This window comes from Fragaria vesca, linkage group LG5 (assembly GCF_000184155.1).
Source record: "Fragaria vesca subsp. vesca linkage group LG5, FraVesHawaii_1.0, whole genome shotgun sequence".
In the NCBI taxonomy this organism is placed as follows: domain Eukaryota; kingdom Viridiplantae; phylum Streptophyta; class Magnoliopsida; order Rosales; family Rosaceae; genus Fragaria; species Fragaria vesca.
Window position 1 is genome coordinate 4,844,119 of NC_020495.1, and position 21,989 is coordinate 4,866,107.

General features: G+C 36.2%; 1 protein-coding gene across 2 annotated transcripts; it reads left to right on the forward strand.

Annotated features, from left to right (window-relative positions):
* The first annotated feature begins 17,596 nt into the window (after window positions 1-17,596).
* LOC101301294 (mediator of RNA polymerase II transcription subunit 32-like) lies at window positions 17,597-21,633 on the forward strand. 2 transcript variants are annotated; one of them, XM_004299057.1, is made up of 3 exons: window positions 17,662-17,903; window positions 19,849-20,329; window positions 21,226-21,633. In XM_004299057.1, exon 2 carries the CDS (start codon window positions 19,892-19,894, stop codon window positions 20,327-20,329), a length of 438 nt encoding a protein of 145 aa, XP_004299105.1. In that variant the 5' UTR covers window positions 17,662-17,903; window positions 19,849-19,891; the 3' UTR covers window positions 21,226-21,633. The 2 variants fall into 2 exon arrangements, with proteins under 2 accessions (XP_004299104.1, XP_004299105.1); XM_004299056.1 differs by lacking the exon at window positions 21,226-21,633 and having other exon boundaries at window positions 17,597-17,903; window positions 19,892-20,649.
* Window positions 21,634-21,989: the final 356 nt, after the last annotated feature.

The following is a 21,989-nucleotide window of genomic DNA, read 5'->3' on the forward strand; positions in this document are numbered from 1 at the left end:
ATATTACAAAATTATCATCTAAACATCTCACATTTATACCTCAACTCTCCACTTAAGTATTTTGAAACTCATTTGTCTGTTAACTCTTAAACTTTGAGAAAGCATCAATAACAACTCATTTGTACTCATGAATCAGTCCTTGTGAAGTTCCCAAAAGTACAATCCGTCATTCCTACTCTAGCTGTTAAGGTTAAAGAGTGCCCATGAGTAAGCTAGTGTCATTATAGTCTGACAGCTTCTTCTGAGGTAATTTTATTTTTTCCTTCTATTTTTTTATTTCCTAATTATTATTTGAGATATTTTATTCACACATCTTTAATCACTTAATACACATCCCAATTTTTTTTGGTATTTATCTTTTCTCATAAACTGTCTGATCTACCCTTATCCCATTGCAAGCAAATATTGTCACCTTTCCCCGAGTATCCAGACACAATTCATCCCCATATATTGTCATCTCACACCATATTATGTATAATCATATTTTCTATAATTGAAAACAAGCAAAGACATCAAAAAAGTCTAAAAAAATGATAATTTGAATAAGAGATTTCAACCTTCTCGTACTAACAAAAGATTTTGACCAAGCCATTGTAAAGAAGTAAATCCACACGCATCAAACAGCAAGGCAATCGACCTCATATCTGCAAGAGGTTTTGAGACTACCCAAATAGTTGACCTTCATGGCTTCATTTTAGTTTATTATTACATAGGATCCAAATTATCCAATATTACTATGGCAATATTTTTTATATTCACCACCATATGTACATACACTTTTAGAAATAGGATATGTTGGACGTATAATGAGAACAGGAAAAGCAAAGAAAGCTTTATCTGCTAGCTTTGATGTTTACGAATTGGAACAATTTGTTTTTCTTTATCAAAAATTAATTATCAAGGTAAAAGAGGAATTAAAAAAGTTTCGAAAACATAGGGATGTGTATTAAGTGATTAGATATGTGTGAATAAAATTTCCCTTATTATTTTTGAGAGAGAAATAGAAAAAAAAATTAGGAAAGAGAAATAGAAAAAAATTAAAAAAGAGAAAGGAAAAAATAAAATTGATTTTTAATAAGGGCATTTTAACCATTTTAGAGCATCTTTAGCATAGTCTCTATTTTGACTCCTTAGCTATTTTAGAGAGCGTGTTTAGTTTTTCTAAATGTTTTAGGAGCTCCAGCAGACTAGCCAAACTTGACCTATTAGAGTATCTTTAGCAATGCTAGCCATATTTGAGTTAAATTTTCGTTAAATTAGCTAAAATGTTATTTTGGCTAGCCATTTTAGAAATATGTATGCATCAATGCTCTCTATTTTAGCTAGCATTACATTAATATTATTCTTTAAATAAAGATTAAATAGTTTAAATGTATTTATATCACCTAAAATATCTTAAAATGAATGTAATAAATTATACCTAGTCTCATTTGAGTTATCTCGCTAGCTAAATATAGCTAGCGAGATAGCTAAATATAGCTAGCGAAATAGCTAAAAGTTATAATAGTTTAAATTTTGCTAGTCTGCTGGAGCTCCTAAAACATCCAAAAAAGCTAAACACCTCTAAAATAGCTAAAAGCTAAAATAGAGAGTCTGCTAAAGTTACTCTTATAACTTTTAGTTGCGAGATAACTCAAATGAGGCTAGTTATAATTTATTACATTCCTTTTAAGATATTTTAGGTGATATATAAATACATTTGAACTATTTAATCTTTATTTGAAGAATAATATTAATATAATGCTAGCTAAAATAGAGAGCCTTGATTGATACACATTTCTAAAGTGGCTAGCCAAAATAACATTTTAACTAATTTGACGAAAATTTAACTCAAATATGGCTAGCATTGCTAAAGATGCTCTTAGCAACTTAACGGTCTCTTTTGACGGTCAACTAATGAAAAGGGTAAAACTGTTGAGAATTAAGAGTATAGGGAAATACAAGTTTAATTTAAAAACCGAGAAACATAACTGTTTTTAGGTGTAAAATATATGGTATCACAAGTATTTTCTCATTAAAATAAGCATTACAATCCCATCATCATGATGAACCACTATACAACTCTTTAGATAATGGACTTACAGACATGATACTATAAAGAAAAGTGCAAAGCAGTCTAATAAAATAGGCTAAATAAGAACCACAATACTAGCCAGGCAAGCAATTAAGTAGCAAAAGTTTAAGGCTGGTGCTATTAATACACCATATTTTGCTATTCACACACCTCTTTTATGATGTGAACAAATCATAAAGCAACTTTAAGGGGGCAATTCTGTAAATATAATTAAATTTGTAGTGATAGGATGGGGTGTATGAATAGTAAAATAAGGTGTGTTAATAGTAGCATCACCCTAGTTTAAAAAGCTTAAGATGATCTTATCACTGCTGGATTATGTAAACCACCAATTTGTTTTTTTTTCCCAACCTTGATTTGATTATCACGTGCAAACTTAGACCACCCTTTCGACATGAAGGCTGTTGCGATCGATCTTACAAGCTTCACTTGGTATCATTTTCTCACTTCTGCAATTTTTAGGAATACAACTAACAGAGAGAGAGAGAGAGATGGTCCCTATAGAAGGATGTGGGGAATGAGTATTGCATATATGCATGAGTCACCGAGAGAGGGACATAAGTGGTTAAGCAACGCTGATCAATGAACTTGGGAAAAGAAAAAGACATTATACGAAGATTATAGAACCCTAGAAGGGTTAAACATTGTATAGTTATTGTGGTTTGAATTCGACATTTATTTAGTCTTTGTGGTTTTATTTTAATCTGAATGGTCTTTAAAGTCACGAACTCACGATTTTCCTTCTTAATAGTAATTTGGTCAATTTTCTCAGTTAGACTGCGCGCTAACGTGGCTGTTAAAAATTCAAATGTCCTTAACGGTCACATCAGTATTTTAATAGAGAAAATTAACGGAAAGACCATCTAGAAGGAAAATCATAACTTTAAAGACCATTCAGATCAAAATGAAACCACAAGGACTGAACATATATATTTCAACTTCAAACCACATGAATTAAACAAATTTCAATTACAGTTAATTTGGTATATCAAATGGTCTAGTACGTGCATGCATGTTTTGCTCATAATGGAGATTGACTTAATCGTATCAGGCCTCAGTCACAAAAAGTTATAGGGACTAAACAAATTTCAATTACAGTTAATTTGGTATATCAAATGGTCTAATACGTGCATGTTTTGCTCATAACGGAGATTGACTTAATTGTATCAGGCCTCAGTCACAAACAGTTGTAACGGCCAATTCCATATGAGACTTTGTTGGCTCTCGTAGTTATGTACTTGACTCAGTACGTTATCTATATCACTTAAAATTAGCTAGGGTTGATAGATAAGTCAATGTTCGTCTTTAGAGCTCTACAAAGAGTTCACTTAAAATTTATATGAATATACTTTTTTGCTGATCAAATTTCAGTGAAAAAGAAAAAGAAAAACAATTAGGATGAAAATTTGGTGAGTTCGATCTTATAATCTTCAACGTTTATCTCATAATGATCGAGATCAAATCGTTAAATCACTTGGTGGCCAACAGACTCCTCCATGCTATAAAATACGTACTAAGTTACTAACTATAACCAATCTTTCTCAAAAGAGCAATTGCAAATAACAATATAGTGAAACACCGGGAGTGGAACACTATATGTCATTAACCAATTAATTAAATAGAATTCATGATCTACTCAAAGTCTCAAACAATATGGCATGAACTGACATAGATCGATCATATATATGCTTATCTAGCTTAGGCTATAATCCATGCTCATACTTTCAGATCACAATGAAGAAACTTGGCAGGATAATACAGTTAATTACAACAGCGCATTGCATAAGAACGTTTATGAAAATGGCTAGGTCGGGCTGGCACATCCCAATATTTGATCTTTCCATTTGTTTGTGAGTTTGTGGTTCAATATAAAACTTGAAGGGCACCTCTGTACACTGGGTCTGTGTGTGTAATATATATTTCATAATATATATGCTCATGAAAAAGCTAGCCTTGAATTTATTAGGATTCTGGTAGCTAGTACTCAGTTTAGAACACATATACTGTGAGAAACTCCCTGCCAAATGCACAAAGGATGAATTGAAAACCTTCAAAAATTTCACACCATGCCACAACCCTAAATCCAAAACACTGAACTCATATTTAAAGATAGAGTTTCAATTTCACCTAAAAGTAACAACAAACTTGAAAGCATAATGAAAAGCATATGGAGGAGGAAAAAAAAGGAAGCCTTCACTCAACCTATAGCTAGGTTTAAAACTAAAACTCATCTCAAGGATCAAAAGGACCTGTGGGATCAAGCTGTTTGGCCAAAGACAGATAAGTGAGGTAAAGAACCCGGTCCTTGGCTCCAGTTCGATGATTCTTTGTGTGCTTACAGAAATACTTCAATTGTTCCAGTGTGCAACACCCAAGCATCTGTCCCAAAAACAGAAACAGCCAGTTGATTTCTTTCTTTTTGTCAGCGACGACCGGCTTCGCACAATTCTCTTGATCGCAGTTCTTGCAAGTCGGAAGCACCGGGTCCTTCCACACATCCGGTGCACGGTCATGCATCATCGACCTGTTATGAGCAATGTACGTCGCGACCTCCATAAACTTATCCTTCAAATTGTACTCGATCTCGTACCGCGTCTCACATCGCTTGCACTGCACTTCACCAGAAATGGTCAGTATATTATGGTCCTCTAGGTAACTGAGGCTGTAAACTGTTGCTCGCTTTGTGGTGGCCCAAGGAAACGGAGCCGGCACCTTCTCGCTCCTTCCTTGGCCGGGAGCCTGAGTCGGGTTCCGGCGAGGAGCACGGGCAGGCCGAAGCACCAGTGGTCTTAGCCCCCCTGCTGGTGGCGCTGGAGGTGGGTTCTGCACGGATCTTGCCCTCACATCTTGATGAAAAACCGCCTGTGGTTGCGGCTGTGGCCCCTGCACGTCTCTTGGTCTCATATCTAGATGAAACATCACTGATGGCTGCGACTGTGGAGGTGGAGGTGGAGGTGGTGGACGTGCATTCAAGGAGGGATGATTAGGGCCATGAAAGCTGTTAAGGGGATAAAAAAGGGGCTCTGGGGCAGGCAGCAAGAGTTCACCCCGGTAAACAGGATGTGTGTTTGAGACATGAACATGGTTTGATGGAGGGTTTAGGGCACGTGGTTGTAGGTTTGGGGGAGAGTGAGTGATGGAGAGTTGATGAAGCTCCGGCGGCACAAGATTTCGGGTATGTGGTTGCGGCGGCGCACTTGGGCGAGGCCTGGAGGAGCGTTGAGAATTGAGACGAAGTTCCAGCATGTCCTCCTCCTCCTCCTCCGCGCTCCGAACTCTGGTTGATGAGGACTCACCGAATTGGTCACTATTCTTTCGTTTTTGTTTGATTTCTTTCTGCGTTTCTTCCTCCTCGTTGTCCATGGGAGAAAAAATTGAAGGGGAAAGAGAGTTAACAAAAATGAAGGAAGTTGGTTTGATTCAATGTAGACAGGTGATAGAAGATAGACATCCAGATTAAATAGGGGAAGGAGTTGGGATTTGGTTAGAAATCTATTTAAAATTTAAAACCTATTCAAATTCTTACTTAATCTTCTCTTTTTTCCTTTATCTTTTTCTTTTTTCTGTTGATGAACGATTTGTTTTATTTTCTTCTTTCTCCTGCGTGGCTGAAAATAATGAGTTTGATGCCTAATGGTACTCTTCTATATATAGACCCTTTTTCACTAACACACATGCGCATGCAAGCAATCCACTTCACATATCTGTCGAAATTTAAGCATGTTTGTTTTAGAGATCGTGTCTTTTTGCTTATTCATTTCAAGCGACCATGTTTATCTTGATTTTTCTCAAATACCTGTAATATCAAAATTGAAAATTCTTTTATGTACCAAGGTGCAAGTAAACCGAGCAACTAATATGCAATATTTTGATTTATTCATCTACATCGCACTACATGCATATATACTATACCGTTGACAAAATTGAAACCCAAAAAAATAACTCCAAGTGTTTCCAACTAAAGAGGTGATGAGAATACTAGGTCGAAAAAGATGTACTTTTATTATGTGGGCGTTTAATTTGATCGGATCAAAAATGAAATTGAAATGAATGAATTTAGGGTCTTTAGTATTCATTCGATCTTCCCATACTGCGATTTGAGCACTTAAACATTAATAGTGTAAGTGCACCTTGGTGCGTAAAATCCGCTCCTATCAAAATTATCTAAATCTCCTCTTTTTTTATTTCTCTGGTGGATCGAGTTCCCATATATGTCCAAAATCAGGTGATTAATGGCATTTGAAGAATGTGATTGTAGACTAAATTATCTAATTTTAGTAAAGACCCATGATTAATGAATTTTCAAATACTATGTATATCATTAATTAACACCCGCATTTTAGTACTAGTCTTATCGTATTAATTATGTAAAAATAATAAGATCACAATTAGGTTCCCCGCTAATGCTTGAAACAATGCATGTATCAGATTAACCATAATAGAATGTGATGGGTTAGCAAAATTAACTTGGAAAATGTGTTTTTCATTATTAATTAATCAAAAAGATTAAATAGGATTATTGAGTAGTCAAAAGAAATAATTGTAACCAACAAAAAGAAATAATCAGATCGAGAATGATCCAGAATTAGTGTAAGTGAATTAGACAAACTCATTTGATCGAGCGTTTGTCTTCTTTCTTTTCCAGAAATACCAAGAAGAAGAAAAAAGAAACTAAAAAAAAATTGTTGAAAAAGAATACTCAGAACTCAGACAAGTGCCGATTCCAAAAAAAAGAAAAAGAACTCAGACAAGTGGGAGAGACCGAGAGAGTTTTGGATTTGATGTAAATATGAATTATAGGGGAATGTTGTAAATATGAATTATAGGGGAATTAAGCAGTTTGCATCTGCTTCTTATTAATTGGAGCTTGAGTTTCATGTCCTAGGTTTTTGTTATGCGTTATGAAGGTTTTCTACTTAAAATGATTTTGAAATCACAGTAGATCATGATTTGTAAGGAAGGTTCTGGTCACACTGTTGGCTTTCGTGACAAGAAAAAAATTCTATGTTAATTATGGTATTTTACGGGAGGGATTCTAATGAGAACCACTTAATTAAGGATTAGTCGATGACTTTTTCATTAAGCGTTTATAACACCCTCTTTTCAATTACATTTTTATCTTAATCGTTCAGTTTTTAGATCTACATAAGTTGATCAATTATACAAATTTTAGTTAAATTGATGATCGTTAAGGAATCGAACTAAATGGGCATTTTCCCTAATAAAAATGACGCTTGATTGCGGATTACCCAAACTATGGTTTAAGGGTGGGATACCAATCTATTAATTTCACATCATCTAAAGAAACAATATATGATGATTATATGGAGAGAAATGATGATTAAATTAGGTTGTGAGTTTTACCTCTGAACTGGTAGATCATTGATTTGATGAGTGTTGATTATACATATAATCAGGTTGTTTGGTTGCAACATCATCTTTCTCCTCATCATATGCCTCGAAAGGTTTCTCCATCTCTGTAAGTTTGTGAGAATTGGAAATATTGGGCACAAATTAGAAGAGTAACAATGTTATTTTTAGAATTAAATTCAGTTTATCCCACTGTAGTTTAGAGGTGAATTCATGTTAGTCCCTAAATTTTTAATTTCATCAGATTACCCCCCGAGCTCTTATTTTTCTGTCTGCCGTCTCCTATTACTCATGCTCCGTCCAATTGGGACGTTGAAATTTGATGACGTGTGATAATGTTTTGAGGGTTGATAAGCTAAATTATTAGAAAAACAAGAGCTCGGGGAGTAATCTGATAAAATTGAAAGTTTAGGTACTAACATGAATTCACATTTAAACTACAATTGGGTAAACTGAATTTAATTCTTCTTTATGTAAGCAATTGAGAAACTTCGAGAACAAGTGGTTTTGTCAAAAACAATGAGCGACTGTGGGCGTATCGACGGTTTTCTAAAAACAATGGGTGTTAAAATGAAATCTATCATTAATTAAATTTGATAGTTAAATTAATTTCTTTACTATTTATATTGCGTTACTTTTTCTTTTTTTTTAAGTTAGCTGACAATTTTTTATTAAATAAGAATAAATTCTTGCACGGTTACATCGTAAATCGTAAATAAAATAACACGTTACATAATTATACTAACGGTCATCTACCCACATAACTCATGATTTTTTATGTTTATATTTATAAATAACACTTAAATGTCAATTTTACCTTCATATCTAACTGAAAAGTTAACGGAAATATCAAACTGTCAAACAAAACATAACTTGAGGTACCAAAGTGTCATCTTTTAAACGTTAGGTACCAAACTGTCTAATTGGTCATACATCAGGTACCATAGGAGGAATTTTCCCTATGAGAAATCCATGGTATCTATTTAAAAACTCTACATCATGAAATCCAAATTAACAATTGAATTCTCAATTAATAGAATTTAAATTCATGGAATTGTAATTCTCATGATTTTGAAATTTCTATAGAAATTGAAATTACACTACCAGGACAAGCACTTTAGCCAACGAAAAATTTTCGTCGGCCTGTTATCCTAATTCGTCGGCTAAAGTCTTAGCTGACGAGCCTTCGTCGGCTATAGTGTCGTCGGGAAAGGGTCGTCGGCGATGGCTTTAGCCGACGAACCTAGAGACCATCGTCGGCTATTATCCAGACTTTAACCGACGAACTATTTTGTCGTTGGCTTTTGTTCATGCATTTAAGTAGACCAAAATATTTCGTCGGCTACTGTTCCAGACTTTAGCCGACGACATCCTTTTTCGTCGGCTATACTCCCAGACTTAAGCCGATGTAACAGAAATATTCGTCGGCTTTACTCCCAGACTTTAGCCGACGGAACAGAGATATTCGTCGGCTAAAGTATGGTTTAGCCGACGAAACATGCCATAATTCGTCGGCTAAACCCTATGGAAAAAAATTAAAAATACTATAGCCGACGAATTGTGGCATGTTTTGTCGGCTATAACTCCATTCCAGTAAAAAAAATACGCGAAATTTCTAAATTACTATTCCAAGCAAGCTGCAAAAAACACCAAAACAATTCCATATATATAACCAACAAGAAGCACATAAAACTATATAAGGTATCAACTACACAAAATCTAGATGGTCTAAATCAATATCCGATTCTGGGGCCTGCTGGTGAGGAGATTGCGACGGCAGAGGTAACTGTATAGGCGCAGGCATGGGCGGAGGTGGAAGTCCCTGAAGCTGGGCAGCTGTAAAATCCTGGAAGCACTGGAACATCTGCTGATGCTGGGCCTGCTGGGCAGCATGTAGGGCTCTAGCATAGGCTCTATATTCGGCGATCTGGGCGGCATGAGTGGCAGCTTGAGCAACATGAGCGTCAGCCTGAGCGACTTGCTGTTCCCGTAGTCTCTCAACTTCCGACTCTAGTTGAGTCGTCCTGCTGCTGGTCGAGGCTGCCTTTCGTTGAAATCCTGGAGTGGTCTTCAGGACCCCCCTGGCCCTTCTTTCCTAGACCCCGGCAGTAGAAGTTGTTTTCTCGTGGTGGGAAGGCTGTGCTCATGATCCTCGCCCCAACCCTCGGATCTAAAGTGTCGATCCGGGAAATGGCTTCGGACATCTCTTCCTCCTGCGTGTCCGGCCATGTCTCCCTCACTATAGCACTCATCACCTCGTCACTAGTTCCCTCACCTTTGCCTAATTGGGAGTTCCCAGAATATGCTCTTATGTGTCCAGAATTTGTACATGTCGGGTCTTTCAGGTATTGCCGCCATAATGTTGGGATGATTGCTGAGCTGCCCAAAATCGTACTCATTAAGCACTGCTAAAATTTCTTCCCCCGTCCATCTTCTGGGAGGCACACCGTGTTCTACGGTCCCATCAAATGCCTTTTCATCGAACCGCCATTCGTGATTATATGGAAGGAAAGCACGGTGACCCAATCTGCATATCTTGTTGCAATGACTGCTGCTCCCCTCGTCGCTAAGGTACTCTGGACAAGCCTTGTATCCCCTAACAACGTTGCCCGACAACATCCCACGGGTAGGAAAATCACTGATGGTACCAACAACCATGACATGCATCTGGAACATCTCGTGCATGTACTTGTCATAAGTGGGATGACCAACGTCCCACAAAAACTGAAGCTCTTCAATCAAAGGTCTCAAATACACATCGAGACACTTCCCTGGATAACCGGGCCCCGGAATCAACAAACTCAACATATTGTATTCCTTCTTCATGCACATCCATGGAGGAAGGTTGTACGATACCAAAATCACCAGTCATACACTGTATTGAAGACTCATGTTGCCAAAAGGGTTGAACCCGTTGGATGAGAGCCCGAGCCTCACATTTCGGACCTTTGACGCAAAATGAGGAAACTCTCTATCTATATGCTTCCAAGCCTCCCCGTCAGCAGGGTGTATAAGGGTATCTTCGTCATGCAATTCCCTATCAGCGTGCCATCTCATAGCTTCGGCCGTGTGTGAAGACATGTACAACCGCTCCAGCCTATCCCTCAAAGGGAAATACCGAAGTACCTTCACAGGTTTCCTGTTGCCTGCAGGAGTCAGCTTATACCTGTCAGTGTGACATACCGGACATGCGTCAAGGCCACCAAGGTCATTCCCTTCTAGATCTTTACCCTAGAAGAGAACGCAGTCATATCTGCATGCATGGATCTTGATGTAGGAAAGCCCAAGATCTTTCAGGATACATCGGACCTTACGATGAGTGGTATGAAGACGATGACCGTGGGGCAGCATCGAAGCAGTGTACTGTAGATAATCATCAACAGCCTTCACGGTCGATTTTGTCTCAACTTTAATCTTCATTACGTCCATCACACTTTCAAGAACGGTCTTCTGACAACCGGGGTACACAGGGGTCTGTTGGAAAGCAAGCAGTTTGTTGTACTTTTCAATACCAGCAGTGTTGACAGCTCTAGGGAAGGGCTGCACCGGGTCAAGCATATACTGTCCTTGAGCACATACACCGCTCTCATAAGGAAACATGTCGTTCATGAATGCCGTTGTTGGATCGTTGGATGTACTGCCCGTCTCAGAAAATTGGCCATGATCATGCGGACCCCCTGATGATGTTTCACCGTGATATAACCAACATGTGTACTTCTCCCAAAACCCGTTACTCCTCAGATGCTGCCATACTTTGTCAATGGAAAATCGATGCATATCGCTGCGACACTGACATTTCGTGCACGGGCAATAGAAAATTGTATTCCCGTTAGCATTAGCCAGCGCATATTCTATAAAACTCATAACTCCTGCACCGTATCTTTTATCCCATTTTGGAAGCGAAATCCAACTCTTATCCATATCCTGAAATATAACAAAATATATATGTATAACGCTAGCTAATTATTAATGAAATTTCATGCCATATATAAAATCTTAATTCATTTAGTATATATTCTAGCTACGTACTACAACTAATTAATAACAAATTAATTAACACACACACATATATATATATACACTTAATAATTACATAACAATATTATATATATATATCTACATCATCACAAAATCATTATTGACATATATACCATCAACACAATATTATAAATTAATTAACATATATATATCTACTATTTATAAATAACTTCATATATATTATATCAAATCATCAACCAAATCGATCAACATATATATATATATATACACATCCAACGTACTCAAAATCAATCAACTCATAACAATATTATATATCAACATCATCACAAAATCATCATCAACTCATATATATCATCAACAACTTCATACCATATCAACACAATATTATAAATTAATTAACATATATATATCTACTATTTATTAACAACAAATTAATTCATATATATGATCAATTTAAATCATCAACCAAATCGATCAACACATATATATATACATCAAACGTACTCAAAATCAATCAACTCAATCACACTCAAAATCAATAAGCTCAATCACACTTAAAATCGATCAACTCAAATAAAACTCAATTAATCAACATATATATACATATACGTACCTATATATATAGCTCCACAAACTAATTATGGACAGATTTCGACAACATCCAAACTTTTTCTCCCGTTTTTTCTTCTCCCGTTTTTTTTCCCAGATGAGCTGCTGCTGTCCAGATCTGCAAATATAAAGCACTTTAGCCGACGACATGTTAATTTCGTCGGCTAAACTTTTAAATATTTTGTCGGCCATAGTCTGTGATCTTTAGCCGACAAAATAAATTTTTTAGCCGACGACTTTTTTTTTCCGTTCGGCTTTTCCGTCGGCTAAAGTTTACCATAGCCGACGAAAATTTAACTTAGCCGACGAAACAATGCTTCGTCGGCCTGGTTTTTTTTTTTTCGTCGGCTAAAGCTTTTCTTCTGGTAGTGTTACTTTATTCAAACACAACGTAATAGAATAGAGTTTTAGTCATTTCAGGTTCGACTCATTCAAGATAGAATATGATAAATTTTGAGAAATAACTCTTTTTTTATCATCAAATTGATTTCTGACCATGTTTCTTAATTGAAAAATGACCTTTTAAAAAGGTAAACTGTCATTAAACCCCTTTATTATACTCTTACACTACTATGCATCATGAATCTTACATTGTTAGTTTTGGAAGCACAAACCTTTTGATTTCTGCTCACAGGCAAGCCCCAAAACCTCAGTACTAGTTGTTGTTACTATTCAAGAATGGAGTACCATGAATCCATGATCAAACAATAACTTCCTCCCATCTTCATTAATTTTTTCTACATGATTATATAGGAGGATATGAAAACATGATTATATAGGAGGATATGAAAACTAGTATTCTAGTAAGCTCTTGATGCTACAGAATTTTGGTAGCACTCGATTGTCTTTCCTTCTTTTTCCCACTAAACGAATGGAGAGGAGAATGATACTTGTCATATTATTGAGTTTATAGTGCTGCTTCTCTTTTTCTCTCTAAAATTTCTTTGAGGCTGCTTTGATTGATCATTCTTGATGAACTTGACGATACTCATCATAACAAAGAAAACTCTTACCCCTTAATCCATTGGTATTTAACGAAAATGAAGAAGCACAAAATCATATTTGTACCAGACGAGACGATCATACTTGCAAATAATTAAAACTCTAATTAATCAATTTCAACGTATCATATCCATCTTCTTGAAGAGTTCTGAAGAAAACCCTAATTCTTCCACAACATAATCAAATCTCAAGCACCAGAATTTAGTTGACTTGTAAACTATAATCCAATTATAGAAAAGAAACTCAAAGAGATTATCGACCGATGTACATACCTTGAGCAAAGATTAATTTTTTATTTTTTTTATTGCTATCATGTTTCATATATAGTCAGTAAGAGATTGAGCTTAAGTTTTGACTACTGGGTTTTTGTTGTAGAAGATATCAAGGGTTTATTAAGGGCAACAAAGACATTTTATACTCTTAAAAGGTTATTTTTTCAACTAAATTAGAAAACAAGATTAAAAATCAATTTGGTGATCAAACAGAAACAATGGTTATTTTTAAAAATTTCTCATTAAATGTCTTTTAATTACAATCCCTCATTACAGGGGAACACTTTTTTATTCCACTTATAAATAAACCAATGTGTGTTCATTTGTTTTTGTGGATGTACCCAAATTTTGTAATAGGTTGTCTATGTACCCTGGAAGGGATCAAGCCACTCATAGATCAAGAGTCCCAAGATGTGAATAACTCATTAGAGAGTTTCGGTTTTGAAATAATAATATTTAAGAGGTGGTAGTATCTAAATTGTCTAACTTCATATTGCTTGTATACCCTTGCATGATCAAACCACATCAAACCACATGTAGTTCCGGCTTTTAGGATTAAAATGGGTACTGAGATGCTATTTACTTCGGATTTGTACGTGTTTGAGATATATGTGAGGGTTTAAAGCCCTTGAATTGTTTGAGTAATCTGGAAGTGATTTTTAATTTCGGTGGTGTTTGGGTGAATTTAAGGGGTGTAGTCAGCAATTTTGATTGGATGAATATGACCGGTGGAGTTAAAAACTCAATTTAAATTTGTGGTTATGGGTCGCTAGATGCAACTACAAATTTAGATTGGATGAATTTAATTAGTGGAGTCAGAAACTCGATTTAAATTTGTGGTTGCATCTAATAGGTCGCTAGATTTGCCTACATACCATCCGATGAATGAACAAAATCGTAACAACTGCAGTTCAAAATTTTTTGATATTTAGGATTGCTCGGTTTTATGCTAAGTGAACTGTATTACTTCTATATTTGATATCTTTTTAGCAATGAGTCTTCTGTGTACAGCGTGTAAATTCACGACACTATATGAATGATTAAGATTTATTAGACATGCACAGTCTATTTGCATGTCGTGCATACAAAATTTTTCCCTTTTTTAGTTGTCAAAGCATTATTGTTTACGAAATCAAACTTTAGGCATTTGACTTGGACACCCATATCCTCGAGCAAAATTTCAATTCACACTCATCGTCCCGAAACCTGGGAGGCACCTAGTTTCTTTCTCGTTTCATTCCCACCGTATTCTCAACCTAGCAAAACACGAATTTGGTCATGAAGCTATTGATAAAAACCAGCTATTGATAGAAACCAATTTGGATGGTATTGCTCAACAAATAAAAGTCCTTAATCGTTGAAGCTTGTAATCGATCTGCACTTTTATTTCAAATCAGGTAAAAACAGATCTCCACTTTGTTCTGGTCTCTTAACACGCTTTATATTGTGTCTCACAGTGAGAACCACTAAATTTGTGGAGCTTTTTTGTCTTCATTTTTACATTCTGATTAGTCTTGATTTTCCCAGTACGAACCTGCATCTTTTTTCCTTGTTATCGTTGCTCCTTTTCACTTATATGGTCCACATATATTTTTAGTCTCAACATGCACCAGGCTTTGAAGATGAGCATATGTTATTGGAGTATTATGCCTATAAACATATAAAATGTGAAGGATTCTCCTTGGCATTTAAGCACGAGTTATGTCCTCAGCAACAAAAGTGATTGTTTCAGTGGTGGTTTTACTGTTTGTTGTCTTGTTGATCCTGGTTCGTGTTAGGCTTGTTAAGAATCTGGTTTAGGGGTATGGAACTTTAACCTGGTCTAATGAATCTGAACAAACCGAACGCATTGTGGACCTTATATTTTTTTTTTTCTCAATTCCCTTCTTTGGTTCCTCAAGACCTATAAAGTCCAATCTTAGTTATGTACTGGTTGACCCTTCGTTCGGCTTGTGTTTTGATTAATATCATACATTATGGATGTGTAACCCTTATTCTTTTTGCTCTTAACTGTTTAGGAAAATTCTATAATGTGTTAATGCATGTGATGCATCAACTTTATCATAAAGTTATAAAATGAGTTCTCAAAGTAGTAATATTAGTTATCGAAATTGTAATATGAGTCCTTAAAGTTGTAAAATTATATAATTACAACATTAATCCTCATTATTTAAAGTGGTAAAATATGTGCTTAAAGCGATAATTGATTCCTCAAACCTCAAAGTGATTAAAAAAAGTTACAATTTTGAGGACTCGTATTATAATTTTGAGGACTCGTATTACAACTTTGAGGAATCAATTACCACTAAGGACACATGAGGAATAATGTTGTAACTAATTTTTTTTACAACTTTAAGGACTCATATTACAACTTTGAGGACTATAATTACTACTTTGAGGACTCATTTTACAATTTTAGGAGAAAGTTAATGCATCACATGCATTAACACACCCTAGCCTTATCGAGCTGTTTGTTGTCTCAATATGTAGTTAGTCTATATAATTGTTTTCATTGATATCATGGTGAGCACTCAACACCAAATTTCGGTTTTCCATCGTCTTAAAAAAGCCTTCTTTTAGTTTCCTTTTCAATTTAATGGAATGAAGTTATATATAGTGATGTTTACAGTATGGGCCTAGAAATTGAAATTTACTATATACTAAAGGGTGAGATGACGTCAAAACAACCAAAAATCTATTATTATTTAATAAAAACAAAGCTTAAATCATAAAACGCGCCTCCAAGCGCTTGTAGCCTCTCTTTGTATTTTTTTTCTCCGTCCGACGACACGTCCTAACGATGTCGTTGTTGGACGGGTCGTGTTTGTTGCCCCTTGGCTAGTCAGTGGTGAGATTTAGGTTTATTTTTGTGTAAAAAGTGGTAAATGGAGGTTCTCATGACCAACATGCATGGTTTATATTGTCAACGGTGGAGGATGGGAGTGGATGGAGAAGCAGACGACCTACACGGCTTCTCGCAGGGCCACAGCTCTTGGAAGGTGTCGATCGCGCGACAAATGGAAGCTAGGATCAGAGATCTATCCTCTCTGGGTTCAAGGCCAATGGGTAGATCGATCTGATCTGCGTCGATCAATTGGGTCAAACGCAGACTAGATCGATTCGATCTGATCGGTAATTTGGCGTTGGTGTCCCATGTCCAGTGAACTGTATGGAATCAGCGCTGATTGTGACAACGGTGGAGGACCGATCTAATATGGGTGGTGGTGCGACTATGGAACGGCGACAAGAGCTCAGTTGGGTCGGGTTGGGCTTCCTCTCACTCTTGTAGGAATTTTGAGCCTAGGTCTTGGTGTTGGGCTGTTTTGGTTTGTATTTCAAATCATTTTGGCTTTTTAGTTGTAGTTTGTTTTTTGCTTTCAATAAGTCGTGACCTTTATTTGGTTTCGGGATGTGGTGTTGTCTCGGCCTGCGTACTCAATGTATCATGATGTCTTAGGTAGGCTGTGAGTTCCTTATTTTGTCAAATGGTTGCAGCCTCCTTATTTTGTTTTGGTGTTGGGCTGTTTTGGTTTGTATTTCAAATTATTTTGGATTTTTAGTTGTAGTTTGTTTTTTGTTTTCAATAAGTCGTGACCTTTATTTGGTTTCAGGATGTGGTGTTGTCTCGACCTGCATACTCTGTGTACCATGATGTCTTAGGTAGGTTGCGAGTTTCTTATTTTGTCAAATGGTCGCAGCCTCCTAGTGCCAAAATGAAACTTAGTGTCACTGGTAGTACTTTAACATAGTGAGAAGCTAATAGACATAATATCTTATGGCTCCGCTTGAGCATTGTTTTTCCGGTATGTCATCAAAATTATAAAGCAAATGGAGTAGCCAATGATACACTCCTTGTTAAATGATTTTTTTTTTTTTTTGAAATTGCCTTGCTAAATGATGATTGTTATAACACATATGTATTTTATGGTTTCGTTAATGGTTAAGGCATGAGAACGGCCGTTATTGCCCTTATTAAAAAAGGTTTTTTCGCTAAATTGTTACCATATTTTTCATGTTGGTGTCAATTTGTTACCTTAACTTTCATTTTAATCAATTTGTTACCTTAGGTTTTTATAATTACCTAATTTGCTACTATATGTATTATTTATGTCGATTTGTTACCTTATATTTTTAAAATTAACCAATTTGCTACATTTTTATTTATTTATTTTTTTAATCTAAACATAAATTAATTTTAAAAATTAAAATCTAAAGTCGGTCGATATTAAAATTTTAATAAATAAATTAGTTAATTTTAAAACTCTAAAATAACAAAAATTGGATGGAGGGGTAGTAAATGATGAGCACATAATCGCCGACCTCCTCGAAAACCCACCCAACGGCTCCGGCCTAGTGATCCTCTCCTCCGGCCTCTCCCTCCCCAAACTTATCGCCTCCCTTCTCCTCCTCCACACTCCTTCCCAAGGCACCCTCCTCATCGTCGATCTCCTCACCAAATTTAAACTCTTCTATTCTTCTCTTTCGTCGTTGACCTGATTGTCGTTCTCCTGAGATTGCTACCCACCTCGAGAACAGCGAAAATCTCTGATCAGGTTCAAGAACATCACACGCTCTTGGTAAGTTTCTGTATGAGAAAATTCAATATCACGCTTAAACCATTTGTTTCCATCTCTGGGTTTTGCTTCTTTTGTGGGTTTTCTTTTCTGTTTCTGTTGATTTTTGAGAGGTTTTATTTCTGCTAGAGAGTATCAGTGATCGATTGCACTGGTTTCAAGTGAATGATTAATTGCGAATCGTTTGTTTTATGAGTTTTCCCAAGCTTTACTCGATGTGAATTATATTTCTGGGTTTTCATTCGAACCTTCATTTCAATATTTGTCGATATATGCCATCAAATTTATTAAGTAAGGGTAGCTTTTGCTTTGAATGAAAATACACGAATTGCCAAACAAGTGTGATGCCCAAGTGTGACGTCGAATTTCCTGATTGCTGTGATTAGCTGCTACTTTTTTTTTTGTGTGCGTGTGTGTGTTTAATCTTATTGTTTGCTCATTTTGGTCGTCTGCTATTAATGTTCCTTCAACATTTGAAGGTTGGCAACAATGCCTTTTTTTTAAATGTTTGTACTGTTTCTTATTGGCATTCAGGCTTTAAAATTTAACCATAGTGCCACACTAGACTAGCGTTTATTGTAGAGATGATGTTTCAAAATTGGATGCAAGACTATAGCAAAGAGGCCCCCATGACTTTAGTCAATCCTATGATTAAATGGCAACTGAAAAAGGATGTACAAACACGATTAGAAACAGCACTGGATTGGCAGATCTAACCATATTTGTTATATAGTTCATCATAGATCTAACCGCAGTTGTTATATAGTTATATGGGATTTTTTTAACTGTTCAGTTAAGCATCTGATCTCATATTCATTTAATGTGATGAATGTACTTATATTACTCATCTCTTATCCTACATTCATCAATATTATGACAAGATGCATGCAAATGTGATCTGCTTTTTGTACATAGCATGTAAAACTCCCAGATTTCTTGGGTACCATTTAAAGCTATTATTTCTTTTGGTTTCTTTTGTAAATGATTGAACAAGGTCAAAACCAGAAGCCTAAATGTTGCAGGAACTTTTTCTTTTAATATCTTCATGATATTAATGTGGGAAAGTTGAGGCCTTTATTCAGGGTTTCAGACCTTCGGTCTAATATTGTCTTCCTAAATGTATCTGAATGCATAAAGTCCTTTTGGTTTAAATTTTTGATACCCTTGGCATGTCACACGTAAAAATATTCAGCTTCCTATTATGACGAGCCCCAGCCACAAACACATAGAAGAAAAGTACAAACACATTAGCCCGTCTTGACACTGATTGTCGCACACAATTGAGTCTTATTGCATTGGTGATCTGATTATGATTTGTAATGAACTATGTATGTCTCTGCTGATCCTACGCTTTCGAGGTGCCTTTTTCGTTTTGGGTATGAGATTTTAAGGTGCCTATGGTAAGTTTGTCTGTGATTTTGAGATGCCTTGGATCGAATTTATAAGAGCTACTGTCAGCGTTTGCTTCTTTTTTCTTTTTTTTACTCTGGTATGGGTCTGTTTTAGGTGGGTACTGTAACTTTAGGTTCTTTTGTTTTGCATGTTGATAAGGTTGATGTTGTAACACAATCAGATGTTAATGTGCAATTTCACTCATGTTCCAATCCCAAAGGCTGAGTAATTTACTTATATATGGCTTAGGTTTGTTAAATGTGAAGCAGTCTGTATCTGTGTTGCTAAAAAAGCAGTTCCTTTTGAGTTTGTAAACATCAGTGCCTTCGGAGTATAAAAGAACATGATTCTTGAAATAATCTGATTTTTATTTATTTTTTTTTTTCCATCATACTAAAGAGGAGGAGAATATAAACCCTAAACCCTATAGTTATTTTTGGTCCGGTCTGTTTGTTGATCTTAACTTAAGCATATATGGTTTTACTTACTCTCATTGGCTAGTCCATTACCTCATTTATGGTTTTACTTCGTTTCTCATTTCCTCAATTACTTGCAGTTCACTAATATTTTTCTAATATTGACAACTGCTTGGCCCGAAGATGGACAACATTGTGGATTCTCTAAACAATGCATACCAAGAGTTTGTTGTTGCAGCAGCTAATGTGCTCGAAGCCAAGGAAACTTCTGGGGGCCAAAAAACAACCGCCACAGACACTGCTCTAGAGAGCTTTAAGCAGAAGTGGGAACTTTTCAGAGTGACTTGTGATCAAGCAGAGGAGTTTGTGGAGTCTGTGAAGCAAAGGATTGGCTCAGAGTGTCTGGTGGATGAGGCAACCGGCCCTGTGGTAGGGAAGTCTGGGCAGACTACCACAACTGGTCTCCCACCCATCAGTGCAGTTCGATTGGAACAGATGAGTAAAGCTGTTCGATGGCTTGTGATAGAACTTCAACATGGTTCTGGTACAGCCTCTGGTTCAGCACATTCTCATCAATCAGCTCCTTTTGATGCTAGATTCTCTGAAGATTCAGCTCCATAGGTATGAAATCAAATCCCCTGTATCAACATGAAATTCAAAATCTGTGAAAAGATTATGGTCCTAAATATTATAATAGGCATGTGTGTGAAAGAATTGTCACATGTCAATCCTACCATACTCACCAAACACATAAGTCATGTGAAATAATGTAATTGATAGATGGCAACAGGAGTCACAAGCACACAAGTATCAGGGACTCACTTATTAGTTACACGAAGGGCCTTGGCGTATAGTGATAGGGTAGGATTCGGTAGAATCCCTCAACTTTTCTGGGGATTTTAAGGGGGGATGTGATTTTGTTATGTTTGTGTGCTTGTGCCGAGTCCCTTTGGCTTTGTGATGAACTTATTAATTACATAAAAGGAGGGGGATGCGATTTTGTTATGTTTGTGGTTTGTGTGCTTGTGCCGAGTCCCTTTGGCTTTGTGATGAACTTATCACTTATATAGTAGGAGCGGGAAAGACAAAAAGAAAAGGAGAAGTATGGGTTGCTAAAGACTTGAAGGTTATACCTATATGGATGTGCATCTCACCTTAGCCTTTTGTCCTACTGTAAACATGTATAGCACAGGGGTAATTTACTTTGATTTCAATTTACAAGAACTACCAAGGGAACACTCATTGTGACAATTCTGAATAAAGGCACTCTGGATTTCGTCATTTATGTATCGGTGGCTGCTAAGCGGATCCTGTGTTTTGCTGACTATTCGCTTACAATATTTGATTAATGGCTTTGGGCGGCCATTCCGTGTTTGTCTAATGAAGTAAATTGTTGTTAACCTCCTGTAATCTTGAATGTATGTCGATCCTTTTATCTTTCTCATAGATGTTCCTTGTAATTGGTCACTCTGTGTCATAAATTTTACTTTTTCTTACAAATTGTTTTAATCTGGCAGATATCAAATTTGGAACATCAGGTGAATAAGATGGGTTATGTAAGCAATCTGAGGAATGTTAAACATGTTGTCTGCAGTTCAAAGACCAACATTCTGCTGTGTGTGGGTGATATGGGATGGACTGAATTCAGTCGTATTAGGTTCCATATTATTTGTTTCCGCTTCAGCAGTTGTGCTTTTGTGGGAGACAGTGTGCAACTCATCTGTGGTTCTTTTATTACTATCGCTGCCTATAGTATTGTTGCCTAATGTACACCTACATCCTACAATAGACTAATTTTGGGAGACTTAATTCGTAACAGCTAATCAAGAGCCAGGAGCAGTGCTTTTGTCAAAGTCATGTAGTTACTGCTGTTTCTTTGTAATTGTAGGAAGGATGCTAATTAGGTTCATCTTTAAAAAAATGCACTACTCTTTGCCATCGTTACAGGGGATGCGACTTTCCACATGATTAGTATTCATCTATGTTGCATGGACACGGACATGGATACGGCGACACGATACGTACCGACACGGTGACATGGCAAAATTTAAAAACTACATTTTTGACACGGCTTGGACACGGCAAATATAATTACTTATTTATATATTTCTGATTAATAAAAAAAATGCTCAAATATGAATAAATTCATCACATTGCTTAAATAATGTTTAAAAATTAAGCAATTGCATAACTGTAACAAATAACATAAAAAGAGAGTCCATATTTAATCTAAAGGATGATTACCAAATAGTTTTATCCAATTCAACACATTCATCAAACT